At 28.0% G+C, this 17,323-nt stretch overlaps 2 protein-coding genes across 3 annotated transcripts; one reads left to right on the top strand and one right to left on the bottom strand.

The window, feature by feature from the left end:
* The first annotated feature begins 502 nt into the window (after positions 1–502).
* On the top strand, positions 503–5,572 carry LOC132918043 (uncharacterized). The gene is made up of 4 exons (XM_060979099.1): positions 503–555; positions 3,804–3,977; positions 4,046–4,234; positions 4,301–5,572. Exons 1-4 carry the CDS (start codon positions 553–555, stop codon positions 4,319–4,321), a joined length of 387 nt encoding a protein of 128 aa, XP_060835082.1. The 5' UTR covers positions 503–552; the 3' UTR covers positions 4,322–5,572.
* Positions 5,573–6,973: 1,401 nt separating this feature from the next.
* LOC132918028 (uncharacterized) lies at positions 6,974–16,908 on the bottom strand. Of its 2 annotated transcripts, none has more exons than XM_060979082.1 (6): positions 16,750–16,908; positions 13,252–13,402; positions 11,158–11,412; positions 9,018–9,200; positions 7,401–7,646; positions 6,974–7,236 (listed from the first exon to the last, which is right to left on the bottom strand). In XM_060979082.1, exons 2-6 carry the CDS (start codon positions 13,340–13,342, stop codon positions 7,217–7,219), a joined length of 795 nt encoding a protein of 264 aa, XP_060835065.1. In that variant the 5' UTR covers positions 13,343–13,402; positions 16,750–16,908; the 3' UTR covers positions 6,974–7,216. The 2 variants fall into 2 exon arrangements, with proteins under 2 accessions (XP_060835065.1, XP_060835072.1); XM_060979089.1 differs by lacking the exon at positions 16,750–16,908 and adding an exon at positions 14,273–14,433.
* Between the last annotated feature and the right edge of the window lie 415 nt (positions 16,909–17,323).

Raw genomic sequence — 17,323 nt, 5'->3', positions numbered from 1 at the left:
TACGATATTTATAAGAATTTGAATTTGAAATTGATAATTATTTATTTATTTTTTTTATAAACGTTGACAAACATATTTATGGTAGGTTAATACGTTTAACAATTTAATATAATAAGGTTACATATAACTTATAAGTGTTTCATTTAACAATATTTAAAAATATAGAAAAAAATCATAAGCACAATTTATCTTTATGTTTATTTCAAGTGAATATAAAATTTTAACAACATTGAATATTAAAACAAAAAAACAAAGTTTTAGTATTATTATTTTAATTAAAAAAATTATTTGTTTTTCATATAATAATAATAATATATTTTATATTCTTCGGTTCTAAATAATGTGAATCAATAGCAATTTTGTATCACTATGTTTCAATAGTTTACCTTTAAATTGGTTAAAAACACGTTCTTTATAGCTATTTAAAATACTGAATAGAAGTAAAAATATTTTACAATGATATGACGTGATAACTATATTTTACATTGTGTAGCATTATTGTGTTTCTCTCCGTCGTGTGTGCATCGAATTTGTGTTATACTACATAGCCATATGGTAAGATTGTAAGAATTGAAATACTAATAATATTAAAATAAAGCTATAGATATAGGTAGTATAATTTTACGTATGCTTTTCTTATAATTATACCAATATTAAAATTAATTAGTATTATTAGGATAAATATGTTTTTGAGAATAAATGAAATAATTCTTATAGAATTTTATTATTTCTGTTTTTTAAAAAACTATATATATATATTAAATTTAAGGATGGTCTCAGTTAGAAAATTGGATCTATTTGATACCTGGGTAAGCTTTTTAATATTATGTTAAATTGTAATTAAAAAAAAATCAAAAATGCATTGTCGCAATTTGTTTATTAACATTTAAAGTTAAAATATTGATGACACTATTCTACATTGAATACATTTTAATCATATAATTTCGTAATAATTATTCTCGTACTATTATTGTTTATGACATTTTCTAAATTTGTTGGTTATTATCTATACATTTTGATAACAATTGTTTTGTATAGTCAAAATAACTTTAAAATGATACAGGATACCAATTAAGATATACTTGATAATAGAAAATATAATCACATTAATCTATTCGTAAAAGCTTTTGTTTTGATTAATAAAATTTCCGTAAAATAACATTTTTTTATAGTTCCTTGCTAGAATTAATAAAATTATTATAGTAGCATTAATTGTACTAAAATAATATTATATACTTGTCAAAAATATTACAATAGTTATTAAATTTTGTAAAATGGGCATTTTCATGGGAATATAAAATAAATAAGTATATTCATGTGTCAAATATCGATAATTTACAATACATAGATAAAATAAAGTAAAGTAAGAATCTAGAAAGAGTTTTTAATATTTGAAAATGTTATAATATATTATACTTTTAACAATATTAAAAATATCTATATTATTTATAAATTTGCGAGTTTTATTTATTTTAACTTCTAAGCTTGAAAATGTAATACAATGTTCTTCTTAAATTTAATTGGTATTGCAGCATACTCCAATTAATATTAAAAGAAATAGATACAATAATATTACTATTACTGTTCATAATTTTTTTTTATAGTTATTTAAAGTTATAATTTTGAAAAAAATGAAATGATATAGAAACAAAAAATATGTATGATAAATTGATAACATTTATAGTTTAAAAAACGTAATTAATTGTGTACAATACACAAGTATAGTAACTATTACGTGTTATTATCTTTTTTTATACCATGGACATTTTCAAATTTTTTTTTTTTTTGTGTGTCAGTAACGTATAAATAAATTGTAAGATGTAATATAAGGCTGAGTAGACATTATTATATTATAGGTCAGAGTAGCAAATTTGCTGAGGCAACATAAATGTAAATGAGACAGCCAAAATGGGGCGATTCGTCAGTGTCCCCTGATCGAAATAACCTAACGGGTTTACGTCGATCCGGGAAACATTTGAATTTAATTGCTTTTAGTTGTAAAAAAAAAGATTTTGCCTCTTTGATTGTTTTAGAAATTCGTATTTTTATCAGTTCCAATTTTATTTAATTGTTTTTATCAGAATACATTGTGATATGGACTAATATAATAGATATTATATACATTTGTTTTTATTCATGTAGAAATATCGATTGTAACATATTATTTATATAATATATAATAGTTTCTTGTAAAAATAAAATAAGCATATTATACAAAATATTACTAAACTTATTAGTAATAATGGTAATAATAATATTATAGTTGAGTGTTGACGTAACAGCTTTTCTGTTTGGATTATGAATTATATTTGTGTGTTGTACTCGCGTTATATGAGCAATAAGATGCTTTAAGGTCGAATAGCTATCAATTTATACATGTCTTAGTTATTATAACACTAAAAAGTCAGTATGCAAATGACTGAAATGGTGAAGTAATACGTAAGTATTAATTATTATTATTTCAATTCTTTGGGTTGTTTTTAAAACTAAAATAGTAAACTTACCTGTATGTTTTTTCATTTCATTATAATACAACTATTATCATTTGACATACTTATGAAGTTTGTGATTGTTTTCATAACTAATTTTTATAAAAAAAAAAACAATTAAATCATGCCAGCCAATTACCGGAACCTATTTATTCTGTAGTTTTGAGAAACAAATGATCCGAATTGAATTTTTTAATTTTTTAATACCAATTGGAATCAAAATCGAAAAAATCGTAAAGTTCCAAGCTCTGATTTTCATTGGCATTGATTGTATTGCTCACCAAAAAATACTACCATATTTGATGTACACGTTTGACAAGGCCATAAAAAATCACTATCGTTATGGGTTCTTTTAAAATATATTCGGAATACTAAATTTAATACTTGGTGTCTATTGTATTTGAATATATTCTTTCAAATGTATTTTTATATAAACCCAAATAATTTTTATAAAATAAAATAAATTATTATTATGAATAAACATTTATTTTAATTATTTTACAAATACTGGTTTTTTAGTTTAATAAATTTTATAATGAACAATTTATAATTAAATCATAAATTGATACATAAATCTGTACTCATTAATGCATTAATATTTAAATGAAATATAACCTTATTTCAAATTTTGGCAAAATTAATGAGTATCTTAAAAAAAAAGGATATTAGTTATTAGTTTATTATTTATTTTATTATAATTCTAAAAATCTTATAAAAAATAGGGATTTGAAACTTCTTGACGTGTCATTGTAAAAATGAAATTCTATGGAAAATGTAAGATGTCGCGAACAAAGTGGAATACACAATACACTGTAATACAAAATTATTTAAGAAATAATATTACTCTGGTTTGTGATGCAGGTGCATAGAAATTATTTGTTTTTTTTTTTATATTTATTTTATTTTTATATCACAATCTAAAATAATCATCTTAAGTTCTCCTAAAGATGAAACTTTTATTTTTTATTATTATTATTGTTTATTTTGTAATTATTATTTAATTATTTTTAAGTTTAAAAAAATGATAACATGGTCTGTATACATATTTTTACTAGACTGAAAAATGAACCCTAGAACTTAGACAGTACACATTTTATACTTATTTGTAAAATTATAAATACTTCTTGTATATTACAGTGTTAGTTAGCTATACCTTTGAAAATTTCACTTTATTAGACTGATAAACAATAAGTTATTTCTAAATTAACTCAATTAAATAATATAATCAAATAATATTTGTCATAATATACTCATATATTTATAAGAGTGTCTTTGCAAGGTATGTATATTAATGTTTATTGTGTTAATTTATAGGAGTCCAAAAAATTAATAAAAGAAAAGTCTATCTGTAAATCTGGCCTAATGAAATTGCCATTTTATATTCCTTACATTGATTTTGTACCCGGCAAATCTATACAAATTACAGTTGAATTGGATAGCAGTAATAATATGGATGTACATTATATTATTAAAATAAGAGCGGAAAGAGTAATAATTTTCTTATATTTTAAATAGAATAAAATTTATTGATTTTAAGAATTTGTTGTATTTTATAGATATGGAAAATTATAGCTAATACGTCTTCCAAGTCTAAAAAATCAGATATTGTTAAAAAAGTAATGGTGTTAAATTGTGTTGAAAAACATACTTCAATAACACTCATGGTACAAATTCAAATTCCAGAAAGTCCGAGGATACTTAATTTTAAATATTGCGGTGTTATAACTGATACATTTACTCTACATGTAATAATGTAGCATAATATTATTTTTTTAAGGAAATAATTGAATGATACTTTTTGTTTTTTGTAGGTTGAGGTGTTCAAGATATAGCGTACGTACATAATAACATAATCGTGAGTAATGTGCCATTAACAACAGCAAGCGATGCTCATAAAAATAATTTTTCTATTCAGTTATCAAACAAAGCAATCTTAACAAATTATATTTCATTTGTAGCTTTAGTTAATTTTGGTTCCTGCTCAACTATAGTATTTCAAAGCAACCAAAAATATTTCGTGCTATGATATAATAAAATAATCAATTTTCAAACGAAAAAGTTTACTGTTATTGAATTATCTGCATGTTCAGATCTAGTTGGTGCCTTTTAATTATTTTTAAAATTTAAATGATCACACTACAAGTAAAATGATCTTCCAAAATTGATTATTATAAAACGACAATTTTTTAATCAATAGAAATAGAAAAACTATGTATGTAGGTTTATAGTTTACCTGCTAATTTTTTTTTAATTATAATATATATATATAATATATGTAGACATTTTTAAAAAAGTTTTTATAAATAAAGCAATATTATAATATATGTACTATAGTTATATTTAAGAACAGTAAACTAATAGTATAGCGCAACCAAATGCCTATTTCAAAAGATTGATTTTGGTACTCGGTCGATGATCCAAGTTTATGCAATTGATGATATCAAGTCTGCGTGAAATACAATTTTTTAGCTTAGTTCAAGGTTATCTAACAATTGTTTCTCTCTTATAATTTGAGCAAAATTTATTTTTTGACAATAGTTTTTGAATATGGTTTGTTATTTTTTGTAATTGATTGAACGGATTGTAAGTACGACATTTTTATTATTAGTGTACATTTTAGCAAAATAATTTTTTTTTACTACATCGACAATATATATTTTCATTATATATGTTAGTTGATCCAATATAAAATTTAAAGTTGTTTGGTAATTATATTTTGTTTTTAGATTTACTTTCAATAATTTTAGCCTTACACAGGGTCATACATTTTAAAATTCACACGTGCATGAATAAATTAAGTTATTTTATTACATATACAATTGTGAATATAACACACTTTAAACTATGCAAAATTTTCGCATTGTCATGAATATTGTCTTATCTCAGTCAATCGACATAAAATGTAAAAACGAAAATGCTTGAAACTGTGTAAGTATATAATAGTATAATATATAAATAAATATATGTATAGCCATATAAATAGGCATCATTGTTATATTATTATTATTATGTAAAAAAAAAAAAATATTATTGTATTAAAATGTTAATATATAATACTTAGGTAAACTATTTTCCACAGTAAACAGTCTACATATTTGATCGTGTTACTCATAAAAAATATGTTACTTTAATACAGCTTTTAAATATTGTAAACGGAGTAGGTATGTAGAAATTGTTTTTGTGGAACGTACTTTGTGGTCCAAAACATTGGACTCTGCAAGTTCATAGCCTCTTCGTGGTTTATTAAAATTCCCATCACTTCCACCGTTCCACCCAATTTTCAAGACTAATATTTTAGTTGTTAAAACATAACAATTTACTACAGAAGCCTATTCTTTATTTTCGACCCATTAGTAACTTAGGTCTTTTAGAGTTTATTATGTTACAAAATATGACAATCACAACAACCTTTTCTTTCAACTGAGTCCAACGAGGGCCGGATTAAATATATAAAAGTGATACCGTCACGCTTCTTACGTAAAGAGCCAAATTGATATCGACTTTAAATTGTGTTATGCATACATTTATATTGTTTTTGTGAAAATATTACATTATTTTACGATAAACTAAAAAATAAATTTTAACACTGTATTTTGAATTTGCGTGACAATAGTATTTTTAACAGTACTTATCATACCTAATTTAACACTAGAGGTCTTAATCCAGATTTGGTTTCAACTGCAGTAATTGAAATTCAATCATTCGATGAAAAAAACTCGTCGTAATTCGTGGGTTTGAGACGAGAATATAAAATTAGGTGCTGGTCGCTGTAGTTTATATGATAAATATTCATAATACGAGCAAAACAAATTTAGTTGACACTCAAATCAACAAGACTTTCATTACTCTTGAGGACATTGTAGAGACCATCTGAAACTCCAGATTCCACCAGATATGGAGAAAATTTAGTGTCTATACCAATCTATATCGCCATTAGGTACGTGGTAATTCTTTCACCATATAACCTTATTAGAACCTAGCAAAACTTATTGATAATATAATAATATTACAACCATGTGGTCTAACTTGACCTAAGTGCTATCAATATAAGTATACACATCTTGAGTTATATTTAAAAAAAATTGTTCTTATTTTGTATATATGCTATCGTTTCTGGACTTCTAATATTATACTTTACATTTATTTAAAAATATTTTATTTTGAAAATAAATTTTTTTTTGTACACAGTTGAAGTAGAAAACCGTAAAATATTTTTTATAGGTTTTGCGAAATTGAAGTCAATAAATTAATTATAGATTGAATGAGAATATATAAACACAGGATGGTTATATTTTGTAACCATAATTGTTCTGTTACATTAAGATTTAATTGATAGTTTGAATTGTGAATCAATGTAAGATGGTTTATTTAAAAATTTTATGAGACGATTAACAAGTCAATAATGGCACAATGTTAACAAGAATTTGTAATGATAATATATGTGTTGTATGTATTATTGAGTAATGATTAAAACGCTAAAAACAGACTTCCGGATTCTGTTTATTAAAGCGCAGATGTGTCAATACATTTAATAAATAATAAATAATGCATTTGATGGATTGAAATGTTTCGAAGTGATGTATATAAAAATAAATTATTACATTATCGACTGTTTAGCTTCTCACGATGAGTTGCGTGGCATTGCATGTTCGAACTCGGCTTGTTGATGAAGATGATGATGCTGACCCATGGATAGAGTTTGTAGTTTTTTAAGAATTGTTTTGTTTTTAATAATAGTAGCTTGGAGCTGAAAAATAAACAATAGACAACAATTATTATAGAAACGTCGTTTCACTGCCAATATTTTAATACATTTTACTGTACATGTTCCGTGGCATATTAATAGGTATATATTTTAAATTTTAAGTATTATTAATAATAATAATAACAATATTATACAAGTATACTCACTGAACGGCCTGATGGGATGGTGTCCCCACAAGTAGGTTCTCTTCACCGGCGACAAGTAGCTGTTCCTCAGATACGATTTTGCGGGTGGCCTGTACGATGAGCTACTCGGCGTAAATGGTTTAAGGTGTGGGTATTCCCACCACCATGGGTCTCGGACGTACCTTGACCTGGGTGTGTATACGCTCGGCTCGAACATCTCGGACAGTGGCCGTCTCTTGACTCCACCGGTTGAGTAAATAGGTAAACCTGTGGTGGAACAACATCAACAAAAACAACAAAAACATTAAAACCACACGTTATTATAACATTATACGGATTACTAAAACAAATTTTATTTTGTGGGCTAAATTTTACAATTTTGTTTGTGCTTTGGTCTTTTTCAGCGATCGATCGTGCCGTATGACTCAAAATGTGACTTGAATATTATACCTATGCTTAATTTTAGGTGTTATGTATTATATAGGTAATTATTTTATCCAAGAACGTTCATTATTTCAAAAACAATAAAAAATATTATTTTTCTACGAATATTTTAAACTGTTACTAAATAACATCTATGAAAAAACATATTATGTATTTTAATATTTTTTTTATCATTATTGTTTTCTCTAGTTCTTAATTTTTAGCGACACCGTATATTTTTAATTCCTTGACCCGGAAAAGAATGTTTTTTCAGAGTAAATCGTTGTATAAAAATCGAATTTCAAACGAGTAGTTTGGTTATAAGCATTCATACTTTACATGATCGGGATGGTGTAGAATAGGGGTGGATACACCGTTGATCGTTGATCCACTACTCTACTAATCTGTTTTAAACGATAAAAATTGTCAAAATAGAAATTTTTTTTAAATAGTTGTAATGTTTTATAAATTATGTAAAAAAAAATATTTTTTTAAAATGTTAATAGTTTTTGAAATAAATAATGAGTGTTTTACGTTAAATGAATCACACGGATATGATTATTTGAACAACGAACGACGAATACAGAACCGGTAGTTAATCGTAACGACGTAGTTTTTTTTTTATCTTTAACAGACATTAGCAATGTTTTTTTTTCATACAAAAACGCTCATTATGTTCAAAACGCGTTCCCTCGTTAATATCTAATTGACTATACGCTTTTAATAGACGAACAATATTCGTTAAAGACTGTTTAATAAACTGCGTGTCTTATTGCAATGAATATCTCATTAAGTCTTTTAACCGCTGTTTTTATGATTTTTCCAACACTATACAAGCGTACTACCTATACATAGAAACTCTTATTTTATACGTGCACCTATATGATCTACGTGCGGACAATATCATATTATGTTATTTGACTCAAAGAATTGACGTGAGATTATAATTTTTTAATTTTAAAATGCTAGACTTTATTATAGATCTAAAATGTACGTTTTTTTTGTTATCTTCGAAAATGTTTAAGGGAAATTCAGCAATCGTGGTTTTTACCGGTTCGTGATTCAGAAACGTTTTCCAATGTAACGGTTTATATCAGCTCCCAGTCATGTCTGACATTTTTTTTTAAACACGATACGATATCGTTAATATTCTTAGGTATTTAATAATTTTATACGTATGCTCAGTATGCTTGTGACTGTTTAGGATAACGTTACCTGAGAAGTTGTAACCTTTGATGGGCGGTAGGGATGTTGCTCGTCTCTCCGGTAGCGGTAAGGGTTTCTTTGGTTCGTAGTACGCCGGATGGTCCCCGGGGAATATTTTGTTGAGTTCGGCCATGCGATCCAAATGATCCGTCCAGTCTTGTAGCGCTTTGAACGGTTCAGTGTGATAGGGATCTGAACATGGGCAATAAACTCACGTTATCATCATTTATCACTCATTGGCACGTAAGTAGGTTATTCATCATATTGTGTTACTAGGCGGACATATTGGTCGTCGGTAGAGCGTAAGACATTGTGTGTTATCGACAGAAACTGTATAGGATATTATCATGTTAAGTCAGTGGCGTAACCGGGAGGTTACCAAAGGCTGCAGCTTACCCCAAATTTTCAGGAAAAATGGTACAAGTGTTCTACGAAAGTATTACGTAAGACTATAACTATGTTTATTAAAATTGTAATTTACGTAGAATATGAGGAATGCTGCAAAATTTTGAAATGTCATATCATATTTCCTCGGAATCAGTATGGTATCTAACTTTTGAAGGATTTTTAAGCTTCTCCTTACCCTCAGGTAATAAATTAATAATTATTAGAATCACCCTAAAGCAAAATCCTAGCTACGCCGCTGTATTATAAAATATTCATCACGAGTGTGAATAATTTGTAATATGGTTGTACATACGTATTATACTATTATAATATTTTGCATACTTACCGACGGGGTTTCTGCGTCATTCTTCCGTCCCTTCGTGATATTGATTTTGTTATATTATGTATTTACTCACTCGCATCGATTAAGCTTAAAATGGCTCATAGTTAATATACACGGTTTGAAAGCTTCTGTATGTTTAGATTGCGTGTTTAGATGACAAAAATAAATTATTACCATTCAATCAATTATTAAGTTAGATCACGTTATATTACTTTCGGTGAACCCAAGCGGTAGCGGGCTATAAGAAGCTTTAGTAAAATCATTGTTTGAACACAACAATAATATATGAACATAATAATAATAATTGTTAATTATTATTATATTGACACATAATAATCGTCGTGTATTTTCTGTGTGATTTTTTTTTACACCATTGAATGATGTTTTATTTGACGTACATGGTTGGTACTCGATGCAGTTTTTTTTTTTTAATCCAGGCATGACGGGTTTTCAAAAATATAGCGAAACAAAGTATTTAAATAGTAAGTAATTATATTTCAAAAAATAATAATTAAATCATATAAACAAAAAATTATAATAAAGGCAACAACAACAACAATATTGTATACATAATACAAAACAGAATTCGGTAACAGTATTATACTTTTGGAGTATAAAATAATATATAGTTTATCAATACGCTACAATATTTATTTCTGATAACACCTATACGTCTGTCTAAGCGATATCTAATAATTATAATAAATTTATAAATTTATCGTAATTTTAATGAAAAAAAAAAAAAACAAAAACAAAAACAAGAAGATTGCCTTTTCATATAAAGATGTATAAATATATGATGTAATATAATGATCGTCTCGGTGGCGAGCACTCAACGGACGTTTGAAATAGAATTCGTAACGTGTACGGAATTTCATATTATCATTATTGAATGGCGATCTCGGTCGTTCGTATTACAGTTGTTATTACATCGATCGATCGATCGGTCGGTCGGTTGGTTTGAAACGGACGAAGAGTGTGTGAAAAATGGCAGAACGTGACGCGTGCCAAGGTGGGGTATACAATTATAGAAATTCCGCGGTAATAAAAATAATAATAAACAAATAAACATAATATTATAATAATATATCAGAATTTTCGCTTTGGCGCGGCACATGACGGCACGGGACATTTGCGATGTTTTTCCGAAACGGTTTGTGGAAAAAAAAAATGTGATCAATGTACTTATATTACAATTATTATTATTATGATTATGATTATTATTATTATTATTATTGCTGTTGATTATTAGATTGGTTGATTGAGTACAGAGTTTATAATGATATATTATAAATAGCGTCTGTATAGAAATATAGTATTATTATTATTATTATTATTATAGCGGTACATATTATATTATTATTATTATATTATATAGCGGTGGTTTGCGTGGTCGGCGACGTCGTCATCAGTACGTACCGTATGTCGGGTAGCGGTCGGAGTGGTAGTTGTGCGGGTAAATGTTCCTGGGCGATATGCCGTACGTGTCTCTTGAGATTGGCAGGTAACGGTATCCCGGTGTGTTGATTCTGTCGGTCGGGTGCACTGGGTCGTCGTAGATGGACTTGTAGCTGGGCCATGTCGGGTAGTCGGCGCTCAAGATGGGCCTGAACACTCCCCTGCTGCCGGGTGTGTGGTAGTGTGTGATTTCCGGTGCCCTCATATCATCTGAGCCTGTTTGCGGACGGCAAAAACAGAAACGATATCGTCAGTACTCGGCAATATTTATGAGTAACATCGGCAAAATTTTCACAAAATATGATATTTTCTAAATTATTATTATGTTTTTTTTTTATGTCGAGAGGGAAAACATCTGTCTTTCCATAAAATAGGTAAAGGTAACGTCTTAAATAATGTTATAAAATGTTCAAGTCGAGTAGGTAACGATTCGGGCTGGTCGTTTGGTGTGGGTGGGTCCTGATATTGTTGTATGGGGACGACTGGTGATCTTGAAAGTCACAGTCTAGACTAGTTAAGGATCTACTTGACAGTAGAGGATTTTATCGATTCTAGGAGCATTTTGAAAGAGGTACATGTGTTTCGCCAGTACAGTTAATTTCAAAACGATCTAGCTATTATTATGTGTTAATTTGAAATTGTAAGTTTATCGGAACCAGAAAATATAATATAGTTATTATACTCCCCGGACAAAAAATACAAATCGTAATTTCATTTATCGTTATGAAATTGACATACATAATTTTAATAATATATAGCATATTATTTTTTTAGAGTGAATTACTTAAAACTGACAATTATTCAAAATGTTGAAAAAATAATTTACAAAAAATGTAAATGTTGTATTATGATTTATATTTTATAAAATTGAATAATTGATTATTTTACTTGGAATTTAATGCTTAGATGATCAGAAAGTATCTACTTTATTATTTTGTAAGATATTAAAATATTATTTTTCAAACTATAGTATACATCATACATTTTGGCCTAACTAAGTTAAGGAATGGAATAGAATCTACATGGTGTGTTAAAACTATTTCTATACTGGCGGAATCGATACTATATTGGTTAAATCGATGGCAGTATATGCCATATGTTGAACTTACATAGTCACATCTGAAACATTATTATTTTATTAAAACACGTGTTTATATCCAAATGGCCCGCGATTTACATTACATTTTATTATTGGATTGTCGAAACACTATTTAAACCATTTGAATGTATAATAGATATCAATTGATGTAAGTTTAGTTGCTGAACACAAGCACATCTAAGGAATAGCGTTATTCAAATCAAAAGTGTAGTATTTAAATTCGTCTCGGAATGCGTTGTTTATATAATAGTTGCTAGGCGGATGGTTATAACCATTACTTTACAATAAATTGCAAGATATAAATAGATTCTATTGATCATTTCGATTTCAGTAACTTGATTCGTGTGTTATAATCAAAATTGTTTCGGATAAAAATTTAATTATCACTAAATGTACCGTTACAAACATTTGGCTCACCGTTTTACCTCCATACAGTAATAATTTGAGTGCATTACATTTTAATTAATATTATTAATAATAAAAAATTAAAAAGAATAAGACGGCATAAAATATTTATTAACCTAGTTTTACTTGAATGTACGCGGTACAGTGTTTTAACGATCTTGAGAATCTATTTTAAAATAGAAAATGTTCCAATTAAAAGACGCCTACGAGTTTTTGTGACAACGTGAAAACGGTTTTACAACAAAATGGTCTATTCATAATCGTTGTGATAAAAGAGGACACTGCAACGTGCTCAATATAGGTACCACTTAAGTCGAGTCATCCTAGTTCTACGACGATAATAATAAATTTTACTGTCTGTCGTCGCTTGTTTGCAATTTTACAATCGGTTGTAACGACCAACAAAAATAATTCGTATTAAAACGTCATATCGAATGATACTTGAACCAACAGACTCTCGAAAGTTTAAGGTTATATATTTTTTTTTTTTTTTTACAGTATTTTTAAAAATAATATTGAAAAATAATGTATGACGACCCAACTATACATACCTTTTAATGCTCTGACGTAGGATTGCCAGAATTTGGCTTTTCTTTGGATGGGTTCGTTCCTGCCGATCATGTCAAGGTGCTGTTTCAACATTTTCGCGTTTTTGTGATTGACCTGTGGCTTTGGTGTAATGAATTAAAAACAAGAGACTTCCTGTAAATAGAAAAAAAGACACGCCGTTACGTTTAGATATAGGTGTTGTGACCCTCTTCAATCTGGAGGATGTGACGAGGGTTAACCATCGTGTGACCGACACACAATTAAAGCGAAACGAAAGTATATGGCGAGCAGTCGATTTACAGTTGAAAACGAATTACGCAGGGTTTGAACGGTCAATTGTAGAAACACTTTGTACTTCTTTGGATGGCATTTAGAAAACACATTGTTTAAGAACTCAATTTGAGTGTTGTACAATTGTACTGTGTTTTTGGTTTTTATTGACATTTTGAGTTCGAACTATTATTTAAACAAATTGTTTGCGTGAAATCGAAGACACATTTTTACTAAACTTGAAGTAAACGATCATAGTTTTGATTTTGAATGTATTTATAGATTAATAATTGAACATAAACGAATTAATTAAAGAAAATATATGACGCTGATAAAAATGCTAGGACGTCACTCTAAATTGTATTGATTTGATCGCAAAACATTTAAACGGTTCGTTTGGTCACAAAAGTAGTCGCCATAACACACAAACACACACATAAATTTAAATTTAAAATCAATTGTAAATTAAAAATCATTAAAATTATTCATAAATGTCTTGTAGCGCATTAAAAAAAAAATTAATAAATATTATTTAAATGAAATATTATTGCAATTATTATTTCATTGGTAGATTAAATTTATTGGACAAATAAATTATAGTTAATTGTGTAAATTTTTAAAGCATTTGATATCAATGCCGATTTTAAAAGAAAACTGTTATAACTCAATACGAATTTGTTTGGATATTGATAGATATCAATATTAAATCATGCACATGAAAAATAATTCCGTTTTAAATGTTAAGTCGGTTACCTGTTGTAAATGAGTCAGACAGTATACCACACCAGTCGACCACGCAAGTTCTAAGTATACTGAAGAATCCTATTCTAACGATACCATCGGCATTTCCCGAACTACGCACGTATTGTTGTTTTGGTCGAATAGTATTTATAAATTAGTGTTCGTTATGATAAATATTGCGAGCGATTGGAGGGAGAAGCGAAACTCAAGTGCAGAATTGGCATCTGGAAACCGTTGGGGGCTACGAACACGACAGTTTCCCGTGGGCTTTTTTTGGCATACACCGCCCCAGCCTGCTCTATTATTATACCGTAATTTGCACGCATCTTTAAAAGTGACGCCTGTTTATTGGCCATTTGACCTTGATGTATTTCGCTCTATTATTATTATGATTTTTTTTCTGGGTGTTATTCGATTTTCCGTATAAAACCCATCAAGACCTTCGGGTGTTGATGAACGACTTTTGTTTTTATTCGAAAATTAAAATATACTAATTGGCTGTTGACAGCTATATAATATTATAGTTGTTGCCGAGATTGTAATATTCATAAAAGTATTTCGAATTGTAATAGTTGGCGCTTTTGACATTATTGAATAAAAAAAAACACCTCCTTTTATTATAATTTATCAATATTTTATTGGTTAACGTTGGACGCAAATCTAACGATATTATTATGTCGATAACAACTTTTACTGTCTGGAATAGCAAATAAATCAGATTATAATAAATTAGAACATATTTTAAGATTATGCAATTATTGAACGGACTATTGACTGACGCATGCGTAAATTCGAAGCCAAATGATGGTTTTTTAGACTTGTGTACAAATAGACGTTGTGGATTGGCACCGGGTCAAGTATTTTCCTTGAGAAAGGTTAGGCCAACAGCCCCGTGTTCAGCCGAGACCCATTTATATTATTTTGTCTAAGGACCGCTGACTAATAAGTTTTTTTTTAGGGTTCTCGAGTATGTTTTTACAAAATCCGAAAGCGAAATCATTGGTGTCTGACCATGAATTTTTATGACTGTGCCTCCACAACGCACATGTATAAGCGAATAATTTTCAATCCATATTTTATATTTTCTACAGTGATATTAATATTTATACTCTATATTAATTTATTTAAAATTTGCTTGGTCAAGATAATTAATTAATAATAACGATAGGTATTATAAATACACCGACAAATTCATACTCTTAAATCAATCGAGTCGTATTGATGATAACGGGTAAAATATTTTTAATGGTTATGGGGTTTTTCGGATATAGTGTTTTATATTAGTATATTATATTATTTTACTAATCGTGTGTTAGGCAGATTATCTTACCGGAAATTTTTAAATAAATTTAGTTAATTGTCCACCGGAATTTATAGTTAATACTGAACTTAAAAACGAATAATTATTTAAATCATCATACTATATTATAGTCATACACGATAATAATTTTTTTCGTTATTCAACATTCCGCGATTTTTAATATTATTATGCAAACTGGTAGACTTTAAAGATAGACATCCCGCAAACCACTAATCTGCCGCCGCCATACCGGCTATGGATGGTGGCCAAGACTTATAATAAGCACGAGGAATCCGGGCCAACCAACGTTCGTTTGCACTTCGCTTATTTCGGACACACGATCGGACGGACCGAAAGCCCACTGACCGAAAAAGGGAAAACCCGAATTGTATTGTACTGTAAGTACGCCAACTAGGCTACGTGCGAATAGTTAATGGAAGAAAAATATTATTAAAAAAAAAAAAAAAATTGTCACAACGTGTGTATATAGTCATACGACGAATTCAAGAAACAAAACTTTAAATATATTTCGATTGTACCGATCATAAAATCGATCATCAAATTGTATTGTACCGTCGTTTTTCGTTGCATTGTTTTAAATTATTATTTCTATTGGTTTTTTTCATGTTATCGGATTGATTATAAGTTATATTCCTTGATATTATTATAGCGTTTATTTTATTCTAACTGAGATTTACTTTTTAGCTGTCTTTAATATATAGGATTACCAAATATACTACCAATATATATTATTTTTTTTTTTATTCCGAGTAATTGTAAGTTGTAATTATTTTTAACTAGATTTAAAAATTTGTTCTTCATTAATTTTAAGTTATAAAAATATTTGATTGAGCTTTTATCTTTGTATTCAATTAAATTTTATCGTATTATAATGATGCTTAATTAAATATTACAATTTATAAAAAATAATTTTGTCTTACTATAAATTAGTTAAATAAAAAAAAATCTTAATTATGTACCTAAATTTAATAAAAATATAATAACTTTTATCAAGAAGATAACATTTAAATTTATACCTATTTATATGTGTTATAAAATTATTAAATATAATAAAAAAAATATTTGAAACTGTTATTAATAAAAAAAAAACTTAATGAAAAACGATTAATAATAAGGTGTTATGGGATAGGAAAAAAAATATAAGTTTTATATAAATTTTGTTATTTACCTGATAAGTGTCTTGTTGCTTGAGCCGGTCCCTTCGCGCCACTGAATTATAACGGACGATACGTTTTTTCGGTCCCCGTCATGAGGTCTCGCTCGAAATAGATAAAGCTCAGATCTGACGAAACGCGCCTCCCACTCGGCCCCCAAACAATACTCAGGCGTAATATGTATTAATATTGTTTAAAAAAAAACTAAATGGTCACTTTTTTTTTGGCTTATCATTAGACGTTCATTTATGAAGTATCTGTTTGACCCTGGGTCGACGATTAAAATTGCACGCACATGCGGCCACTTGCAAAAGCATAGATCCGGACGTTTAGAAAAAAAAAGCATATTATAAAAAATAAATAAATGTGTACCCGGTATAACAGTGCACATACGATCAGGCCAAATGTGTAGATCAAGTGTATGACTATGTTCTAAGAACATTTTGGTATTTTGCATACCCTGAAAATTGTCTACTGTCCTATTAAACTTAATAATACATTATTCTTTATTTTAATATATTATCATCTGTTGAAATATTAATTATATTATAATTTACTAATAGTGTAATTTATACGTAATTGAATAAG

Source organism: Rhopalosiphum padi, chromosome 1, assembly GCF_020882245.1.
Source record: "Rhopalosiphum padi isolate XX-2018 chromosome 1, ASM2088224v1, whole genome shotgun sequence".
In the NCBI taxonomy this organism is placed as follows: Eukaryota; Metazoa; Arthropoda; class Insecta; order Hemiptera; family Aphididae; genus Rhopalosiphum; species Rhopalosiphum padi.
Note: the sequence above shows the minus strand (reverse complement) of the source record. Positions and strands in the feature narration are given on the sequence as shown.

Bases quoted from the DNA above. Each gene is read 5' to 3' on its own strand.
- LOC132918043 (XM_060979099.1), top strand. The intron at 3,978-4,045 runs GTAATAATTTTC...TGTATTTTATAG, and splicing joins TTAAAATAAGAGCGGAAAGA to ATATGGAAAATTATAGCTAA. The intron at 4,235-4,300 runs GTAATAATGTAG...TGTTTTTTGTAG, and splicing joins CTGATACATTTACTCTACAT to GTTGAGGTGTTCAAGATATA.
- LOC132918028 (XM_060979082.1), bottom strand. From the start codon at position 13,342: ATGTTGAAACAGCACCTTGACATGATCGGCAGGAACGAACCCATCCAA. The intron at 11,413-13,251 runs GTATGTATAGTT...GTCCGCAAACAG, and splicing joins CTACGTCAGAGCATTAAAAG to GCTCAGATGATATGAGGGCA. The intron at 9,201-11,157 runs GTACGTACTGAT...GCCCATGTTCAG, and splicing joins CGACCGCTACCCGACATACG to ATCCCTATCACACTGAACCG.